The sequence below is a fragment of the Gobio gobio genome (assembly GCF_949357685.1).
Source record: "Gobio gobio genome assembly, chromosome: 24".
NCBI classification, from domain to species: Eukaryota; Metazoa; Chordata; class Actinopteri; order Cypriniformes; family Gobionidae; genus Gobio; species Gobio gobio.
Window position 1 is genome coordinate 37,370,990 of NC_137120.1, and position 10,378 is coordinate 37,381,367.

Consider the following 10,378-nt stretch of genomic DNA (forward strand, 5'->3'; position numbering starts at 1 on the left):
GCAATGGTAGGAAGTGAGGCAAAACCTCACGATAAAATAACAATAAATAAATGTGCTACTTACCAGATGTTTTATTTTTTACAGCTTTCCTTTAGCTCAAACAGTAGAGCATGGCGCTAGCAACGCCAAGGTCATGGGTTCGATTCCCAGGGAAAGCAAGAACTGATTAAATGTAAAATGTGTACCTTGAATGCAATGTAATTCGCTTTGCATAAAAGCGTCTGCCAAATGCATAAATATAAATGTAAATATATTAACGCCTACACCTAACCCTACCCTTACAATAATTCAAATACAGTAATTAAATGATGCAATATTGATGTGTGCATGCCCAATACCCGTAGTTTTATCCCTTTCTAGTCTTTTCCGTGCGGGACGTGGTGTGATGACATCACCGTTTCACAAAATATACGGATTGGCTGTACACATGAAAACGCAAGGATGTCGTTTTCAGATTTATCCACTCTGGGAGCCGGTTTCAAAAAATATCGGTTTCATGCTCCCAAAACACCAGATCCGTGGACGAAACGCTGATACGGTACAAACTTTTTACATATACAGCTGAACGCGTCTCTGTGTGGACGGGGTCTAAGGGTATAGGGGGCGATTTCGGATTTAGCCATTAATATGTTCTTCTTTCTTGTTTTACAGTGTTTGGCATCCAGCTTATTTGGTGCATTACTGCCACTTTCTGCTCCGGAGTGTGGATCAGATAATAGGTTTACAATCTAATATTCCTTACCCTCTCTTTTCCACTAATACTCACATATTTACTCACTCACTCACTCATACACACACCAACCTTTTCCCCTTAATGTTTTATGGTGTGAGGACTCTTATAAATGCTGTCTTATGTAATTTATGTTGCCTGTTTTCTGTCCTAGTTGGTTGTCATGTGGCTTTTTAGCTATATTACGAATGGGCCTGAGCTTGTTCTTGTTCTTTGGAGTTGTTTTGTAATCCAATTATTTTCTATGGATTTATGTGGTTTCGTGCTGATGTTTGGTTACACTTGTATATTATCAGAGATCATCGGAGAGTTTTGTTCAGCAAAAGTACACAGGTTCAGCCTTTGTTTGAGACTGACCTACTGCACTTTACATGGGGAGAGATGAGCGTTATGGGACCTTGATGATGGATGGGTTTGGACTTTGTGAGCACTTTTTTGAGATTTGAAGTTTTAAGTTTATTGTAGCTACAAAATGATCTTAGTATTCAACATAAAATGCGTGTGTGTGTGTGTGTGTGTGTGTGTGTCTGCGTATGTGTGTGTGTCTGCGTGTCTGCGTGTGTGCGTGTGTGCGCGTGTGTGTGTGTGTGTGACAAAATGTACCCACAAAGATGGTAATATCCAAAATCCTCGTCCTTGTGGGGACATTTTTTGGTCCCCATGAGGAAAACATCTTATAAATCAGACTAAGTGATGTTTTTTGAAAATGTAAAAATGCAGAATGTCCCCATAAAACATTAAAACCCAACATTTATATATAAAATATTTATATATATATATATATATATATATATATATATATATATATATATATATATATATATATATATATATATATATATATATATATATATATATATATATATATATATATATATAGTAAATACACACTCAAAAAAATGATTCTTGCCAGTAATTGAATTTAAGCAATCAATTCAAATAAAACATATTTAAAAATTTATAAAATAAGCATTATTGATCTAAATTAGTCTTACACAACATGAATATAATGGATCCAAGTCCAACCTGATCAAATTACATACACTATACTTGAATTGTTTCCATATGTGGCAAATGCGCATTAGTTGCGCATGCGCCTTTAAAAAAAAAAAAAAAAAAACTCAAGGAAGGCGGCAAGCCGGTGGAGGCGCCATCAGCACTCAGCATCTGTTCTGTGATTTGGGTGAACAGATGTGAAATATTCGACAAGGTAAGATATTTTCTATATTTATAAATTTCTTAGACTTAAACAAAAACGATTTTTATGATTTGATATCGATCTTGACTTAGTTTTGTCATGGCTGCACTTGAGAGGAATGATCTGTTTTCGGCTGCGTCTCCATGTGCATCTTACAGTTTGATTTTAACGTTAATAGGCCAAAACGTCACTCAAACATAATCAATCGAAAGTTTTATACATGTAAAAGTGTATATTGTATATTGGATTTATTTTTTAAAGCAAAACTCTTAATAATATTTGTTACTTTGATCATTTTATGATATAGGCCTACTGACAAACGTTATATGTGCGTCATTTTTAAAACGTGTTGTCATTTCGATGTAAAGTTAACTTACATTGCTAGAAATATATTTTGATTATGCCAAAAAGTTGCACAGACATTAAATCGTCCGTGAAAGGGAGTATTTACATGCAATGGTTTATAGAATGTGTGTCCATCCATTAAGTGGAATATACTTTATTTTCAGGGGTTGTAATTTTATTATAAACTAATCAAACTAACGTTATATTGCCTTTGCTATTTCAGAGACCTCATCGATGTGACACTATACCAACATTTCTTGTTCCAGTGTGGCACAATTACTCAATTATGGTATGTGTATTTTTTTGCTTTGAAATAAAATTAAATGGTAGCACTTTACAATAAGGTTGTATTAGTTAACATTAGTTAATGCATTAGTTAACATGAACTAACCATGAACAACACCTCTGTTCAGCATAAGTTAATCTTTGTTAACATTAGTCAATAAAAATACAGCTATTCACGATTTGTTCATGTTAGTTCACAGTGCATTAACACGATTTTAGAAATTAACATTAACAAAGACAAATAAAAATGATTTATAAGTGAAGTTCATTATTAGTTCATGTTAACTAATGCATTAACTAATGTTAACTAATACAACCTCAAGTGGTACTAATTACAATTGACTTGTTTAATTTCTTTTGCAAAGGTGTTGATGCCTGTTGTTCTCTCTCTTTTTGGGTTTCAGATATGGGAGTTTGGCTATGTGGCAATGTAAAGTGTGTGGCATAGAAGTATCTAGTAGGTATGAGCTATTGAAACATTCTAAGCTTAAACATGGACATTTTGGGGCAAGGTTCAGGCATCCTTGTGTATACAGTAATTGTCCTTGCACTTTTAAATCATGGAATAACCTTCTAAGACACATATACCGTGCCCACCATGATCAGTCATCTCCAAAACAAGAACAGTCAGCCACATTCTCATGTCAGCTGTGTGCATGCATCGAGTCAAATGAAAGAGATTATTTCAGTCATCTAAATGAACATTTGCGTAAACATGAAACTGTGACTTGTGTGTTTAAAGGATGTGCATTTAAAAGTAACATTTATAATACCTTTCATACACACAAAAATAGGAAGCACAATCCACATGTTCTAACTGACTTTAAATTAGATGTTGTCACAATCACAGCAGACTGTCAGAAGTCAGCCAGTCCTCCTACTGATTTTCCCTCATGTCCAACAGAATCTTTGTTAGAATCATGCAGTGATGATAATGATGATGAAGATATTTCTGAGGCAAGTGTGCTGAACATTGCCCTTGTTTTATTAAAGTTGGAAAATATTTTGCATGTCCCAGCCACAGCAGTTGATGAATTACTTCAAGAACTACATTATTCATTAACCTCAGCATCAATTCCAGTCACTTGTAGCATCATTTCTGACATTCTTACAAATCACAACTTAGAAGTTGATGAGTCTGTCATTCAAGAGCTTACTGAAGCAGTGGGCAGGTCAAATCCCTTGGTTAAAGCCATAGAAAAAGGTGGTCCCCTTGCCACAGCTTTTAAGCGGAAGCAGTTCTACAAGGAACATGTAAGTGTTGTAGATCCTGTTGAGTTTATTCTTGATCAAAAGACTAAAAAGACCTATCAGTATATACCTATTTTACCTTCTCTACAGCTGCTGTTTAGTTGCAGTAATATTTTAAATTGTGTTACTGTTGACCACAAGAGACAGACAACTGTTTCAGGGGTAGAGAAAGAACAGCAGTATAGGTCCATAAGAGATGGTCTTTATTGCAAGGATAATTCTTTTTTTTTGTGGAGACGAATTGAAAATATCTTTGTCATTGTACATTGATGATTTTGAGCTCTGTAACCCCCTGGGAACCTCACGCAAGAAACACAAACTTTGCGGGGTCTATTGGATTTTGAATAACTTGCCACCTGGATGCAATTCAACACTTTCATCTATCTATTTGGCAGTTTTATGCAAGACTGAACATGTAAAATCATATGGATATGACACAATTTTAGAGCCCCTTTTGCAGGAATTGATTACTTTAGAGAGTCATGGAGTTTATGTTCCAGAACTTGGGCGGTTTGTAAAAGGTACAGTCCAGTCTGTCATTGCAGATAATCTAGGGGCCCACAGTTTAGCAGGCTTCATAGAAAGCTTCTCTGGTGAGTACTTTTGCAGGTTTTGTGTAGGGAAGAGGTTGGAGATCCAGGCTGAATCTGTTCAGACTGGGGATTTTGCCCTTAGAACAAAGGAAATTCACGAGGCACATGTTACATCTGCAAGGGAAAATTCTGCCATAATTTGTGGAGTAAAAAGGGGGTGTGTGTTAACAGAGAAATTATCCTACTTTCATGTAACTCAAGGCTACCCTCCTGATATTGTGCACGACCTATTTGAGGGCATTGTGCCAGTGGAACTTGCACTGTGTTTAAAAGAATTTGTTTCCAAGAAGTATCTGTCTCTTGATACTCTGAACACATTGATCTTGAACTTTCCCTACAAGTGGGGTGATAGAACCAACAGACCTCACATTATTCCATGTACCTATGCCTCAAAGAGGAGCATTGGAGGTAATGCACATGAAAATTGGAACTTACTGAGATTGCTTCCATTCATTATTGGAGACTTGATACCAGAGGGTGAGCCAGCCTGGCTTGTACTTCTTGATTTGAAAGAAATTGTTGAGCTTGCTGTTGCCCCTATTCAAAACGAAGAAACGATAGCCTACTTAAACTGCAAAATTATAGAGCACAGACACAGATTTGTCAAACTTTTCCCAGCACAACTGTTACCAAAACATCATTATGTGGAACACTATCCACAAATGATAAAAAATTTTGGACCTCTTGTTGGGCAGTGGACTATGAGGTTTGAGGCGAAGCATAGTTTCTTTAAGAAAGTTGCTCGCCACACAAATTGTTTCAGAAACATAATGCTCACACTGGCTACCAGACACCAGCAAATGATTGCTTATCAAATCCATTCCTGTAGGCTTAAGAAGTCCACACTAGAAGTTACACGTGTCTCCACACTTCCTGTGGATGTGTTAAACAAGGAAGTAGTAGCAGGTTTGAGACAGAAATACCCAGGAATTAATGAGGTCCATCTTGCAAAAAATGTCACAAACAATGGGATCAACTATAGAACTGGAATGCTCATTTCATTTGGGTCATCTGGTGGCCTGCCAGAGTTTGCTGAAATTCTTCAAATGTGTATCGTCAAGAGCAGTTTGAATTTTGTTGTGAAGATACTGTGTGCATGGTATCAAGAACATTTTAGAGCTTTTCAGTTGACTGTCTCTCCTGGTAGAGAGGTTGCCTTGGTTGATCTTGAACAGCTAACTGATGTTTATCCACTGTATGATTATATAGTTGGAGGGAGACGGATGGTAACGCTGAAGAGGCACATCACTATCTAAGGTAAAGTGTTTTTACGTTTTTTAAGTGTTTTTTTATTTATTTAAAGGAACACGCCGACTTTTTGAGACTTTAGCTTAATCACCGTAACCCCCAGAGTTAGATAAGTCCATACATACCATTCTCATCTCCGTGCATGCCATATCTCTGTCTGCCGCACCCACTGCTAGCCTAGCTTAGCACAAAGACTGGAGGTAAACGGCTCCATTTAATACACTGCTCAATAAGTGAGAAAATAACGCCAGCCTTTTTCTATTTACATGTTGTGATGTGTATAGTTAAATCGTGTACTAAGGCAAATGAAAAATTAAAAGGTGTGATTTTCTAGACTGATAAAGCTAGGAACTATACTCTCATTCCGGCTTAATAATCAAGGAGCTTTGCTGCCGTACCACGGGTGCAGCGGTGCCATGATATTACGCAGCGCCTGAAAATAGTCCCCTGCACAATGTCTGTGCAAGCAGGTTGTCATTTTGGTTATGATGACGGAAGTTAGCCTATTATAAAGTGCTGCGTAATATCATTGCTCCGCTCCTCCAGTGGTACGGCAGCAAAGCTCCTTAATTATCATGCCGGAATGAGAGTATAGTTCCTCGCCATATCGGCCTAGAAAATCTAAACTTAATTTTCCATTGGTCTTAATACAGAATGTAACTATACAAATCACAACATGTAAATGGGAAAATGTTAGTGTTATTTTGTCTCTTATTAAGCGTCGGATTAGATGGAGCCGTTTACCTCCAGTCTTTGTGCTAAGCTAGGCTAGCGGCGGGGGCGTCAGACAGAGTTATGGCACGGACAGAGATGAGAATTGTGTGTATGGACTCCTCTAACTCTGGGGGATACGGTGAATAAGATAAAGTCCCAAAAATTCGTAGTGTTTCTTTAATGTTGTGCATTAATTATTTATTAATACTAATTAATAGTAATAATTATTCATATTAATTAATGATTTATGCCTTTTCTGCTTTATTCCCTCTTTTAGAAAAGGAGAGAAAAATGTCAAGTCCGGCCATTCTGAGGATTGTTTTTGGTGGGGATGACGATGCAAGGAAACTTGCACTTAAGACAGGAATCCCAAAGTCTGTGGATGACCTTGTCCTTGAAATAATGACTGTTTTTGGGGTGAAGCAAAAGTTCAGACTCCAGTACAAAGATAAGGACTTTGGAAATGAATACATGAATCTCATGTCAATCAGTCAAATTGAAGACAGGGATACATTGAAATTGATTTTTCTATCAACTGAAGACTCCAGCATTCAAGAGACTGCACCTGATGCACCTACCTGCTGCACCATTCCTGTTCCTTCGCCCAGTTCAACTTGTAGCTCTGATACTCCTGACATGAGAGATGTTAACCCTTGTTCTATTGTCCAGGAACTCAACATATCTGATGACTCGTTTTGCAGCAGCACTGAGACTGTTATATTTACATCGCCGGAGTCAAGAACCAGTTCTTGGCCTCAGGTTTTTGTTGTTCCTCGATTTTCTTGTTCTGCTGAAATTCAGCTTCAGAGAGCTGACACAGAGTTCAGCAACAGTGGAATGCTACTTATTCCACCACCAAAACTAAGATCGGACATCCTTGAAGGCATGGCTGAGGAGATATTTAAGTATGCAGCATACCCCACTGATAGTCAGCTTGATCAGGCAGCTGAAGCCCTGATAAATGCCCACCCTTGCTTGAGGGAAAAAGGAACTCGCACTGGCCATGAAGGATGGAAACATTATTTAAAGATTAAGATGTCTAACTTTCGCTCAAAACTCAGCAAGATTGGACACCCTGAAATCACTGTGAATTCTCTTAGGAACAAACGTAAAGGTCAAGGTAAAGCAGCATCAAACATCAAAAAGCCAAGAAAAGCTGAGGTAAATTTCCTTCCTTGCCTCCCAAAAGGAGAAACCGAAGAGAGCATGGAGAAGGAAAGAATTGCGCTCTTAACTGAAGTGAAAAAGAGAAATAATGAGGCTGTCATCAAGGAAAAGATGCAATTGACCTTCTCCTATAGACGACAAGAGTTGGTTGAAGACTTGGCAATGGTGTCTGATTTACAAACCAGGTGGCCTGCACTGTTCACAGTAAACGAAGTAAGTTTTATTGATATTTACCTAATAATAAATTGTAAATTACAATACATTTCTCCACTGTATGACTATATTTTATGCCCATCATTATTTTTTCCTCAGATAAATGCAGAATTCATGCGGATAACAACTGTTCCACTTCTGTCAAAGTTCATGGCGCAGCTGGACAGATACACTGTTAATCTGCACAAGATTTTCAGCAGCAAAGGTGGCGCTTCTGGACAGAAGTTATCACGCATTATGGCTATTTCAGACAAGGTGTGGTAAACTGCATTTGATTTTTTTATAACGAATTACAAATATTGAACTATAATCAGTGTTTTTATTATTGTATATTATTAATATTATTATTATTATTAATTAAAATATATTATTGTGCCATAATTTTCAGTGTGACGACATACACATCAAACGAGACTGTCTCATACAAAGTCTGTGTGTGTACCTCAATGAGGACATTACAACAGTCGTGAAAGAATTTGAGGTTTGTATATGCACTTTTTGTAACCTAAATATATTGTTGACCTAAACATATTGACAACCTGTAAGTTACCAATATTTCAGTGAAACTGAACCTTTTTCTTTCTTTCTTTTTGTTCTTTTGTTGTTTTTTTTTGCTTAGGACTGCAATTCTGAAGAAGCAGAGAGAGGAATTTCTGAGACCACTCTGGGGCTTTTTTTGGTCCGTAAAGAAGGTGCTGGTGCTGAGGACCAGCCAGAGGATGTTGGAGTAGTAATAGACGGTGTGAAGCTGCTACAGAACTTAAAGAGCATTTCCTTTGGATTTGCAATGCTGTTCGGACTGATCTACGCTCTCAACTTGAGCTACCCTCAGAATCTCAAATTCACATTTGAATTCTTGCAGAAAGTAGTGATGAATTTGGATGGCAGCAAGCTTTCCTCAAAGATTCAGGCACTGAAAATAAAAATGTTTCAGTGAACAGGGATACCCTGAAAGGGATTTACGCATCTTATATTTTCTCATCTTCAAGAGACTGCACCTGATGCACCATTCCTGCTTTTTGTAGCTCTTTGTGCTATTGACTCATTCCAGGAACTGTTTGTTTGACTCATTTCGCAGCAATGCTGAGACTGTTATAGTTACATCTCCCAAGTCAAGAACATTTCTTGGCCTCAGGTTTTTGTAGTTCCCTGTTTTTCATGTTCTACTGAAATTCAGCTTCAGACAGCTGACACAGAGTTCAGCAACAGTGGAATGCTACTTATTCCACCACCAAAACTAAGATCGGACATCCTTGGGGGAGATCTTTAGTTATGCAGCATACTCCATGGATAGCTTGATAAGACAGATGAGGCAGTCTGTAAGAAACATATTGCTGGCCTGTGAAAACATGTTATGTTATATGTATAGAAAAAAAAGTAAAAATGTTTAAAACCTGTTATATGTTAAGTAAAACAACCCTTCAGGTTACTTCCCTTTTTTTTTTTTTTTCCCAAACAAAACATCTTTAAAGTGTATCGTCAAGAGCAGTTTGATTTTTGTTGTGAAGATACTGTGTGAATGGTATCAAGAACATTTTAGAGATTTTCATTTGACTGTACTGAGTAACTGATGTTTATGGTAAGAGAGAGACAAATTCTTCTGACAGCTTATTTGTTCTAACAAATATTTAAGAAGACGGGTAGCAATTACATTTGTGTTCAAAGTTCCAGATTAGGACAAAAGCACAAATTGATTATCGTACTATGCAGTCATATCACAATGTTACCTTGAAAATGTAAAAAAAAGAAAAGAAAATAATGTTTGATGTTGAATTTTTGTTTCCCTGTTACTTGGGACACAGGTTTAAGACTAAAAAGTAACATGAGTCATAACCATGGATATTCCAGTTTAAGAGTATGCATGTGACTGAAAGTAAAAACTTACAAACAACATAATTTGTTAAGTACTGTATGATGTCCTTGCATTTTTTTTTTTTTTTATGTGAGACTGGATGTTTGTTTATGTAACACAATAAATGTTTAAAAATGTAACATGTTTTTGACCATTTATTTAATAGAATTAAGGAAATGTAAGAGTTATATAAAGCAAGTAACAACAATTTATTTTAAATGAGTAAAGTTTATTCAATACACAATCTTAAATAACAGTTAATCAATTCACATAAAAGTTATTTAATTAATTCACGTCAATAGAACATGATGGTGAAGCTTAAATAAAATGTTAACTTTTACATTGGATTTATGTGATTAAATTGGATGGAAAATTGTCATCTAATTGAAATACATAAGTTTTAACTTTTGGGGTTAAATATTTTTTTGAGTGCATGTAAATAATTATTAAATATATATTCATGAATGAGTGTATTTATATAATAAGTAAACACATAGCTATATTATGTAAACACAAACTTTTATTTTGGACGCGATTAATCGGACAGCACTAGTGTTTAACCTTTAACTTTTAACTGGTGTATTAATAAAATATATATTTATTTTGCTATAACTATGCCGATTTACACTGTAAAATATTTACAATAAAAATGCTATTGAAGACTTTCTTCACAGTTCTGCATTTTTTTTCTCTTTCTTTGTAATTATTTGTGAAGTTTACTAGCAATTTCTGAGTAAAAAAAAAAAGTGTCTGCTCCAATAGTTGTGCTGTTGTTATTTTTT

The 10,378-nt window shown here is 36.2% G+C and overlaps 1 protein-coding gene across 1 annotated transcript; it reads left to right on the plus strand.

Moving 5' to 3' along the window:
• The first annotated feature begins 6,647 nt into the window (after positions 1-6,647).
• LOC307120643 (uncharacterized protein) lies at positions 6,648-9,734 on the plus strand. The gene is made up of 4 exons (XM_079807761.1): positions 6,648-7,744; positions 7,844-7,999; positions 8,133-8,225; positions 8,364-9,734. The coding sequence occupies exons 1-4, from the start codon at positions 6,656-6,658 to the stop codon at positions 8,679-8,681; spliced, it is 1,656 nt and encodes a 551-aa protein (XP_079663887.1). The 5' UTR covers positions 6,648-6,655; the 3' UTR covers positions 8,682-9,734.
• Positions 9,735-10,378: the final 644 nt, after the last annotated feature.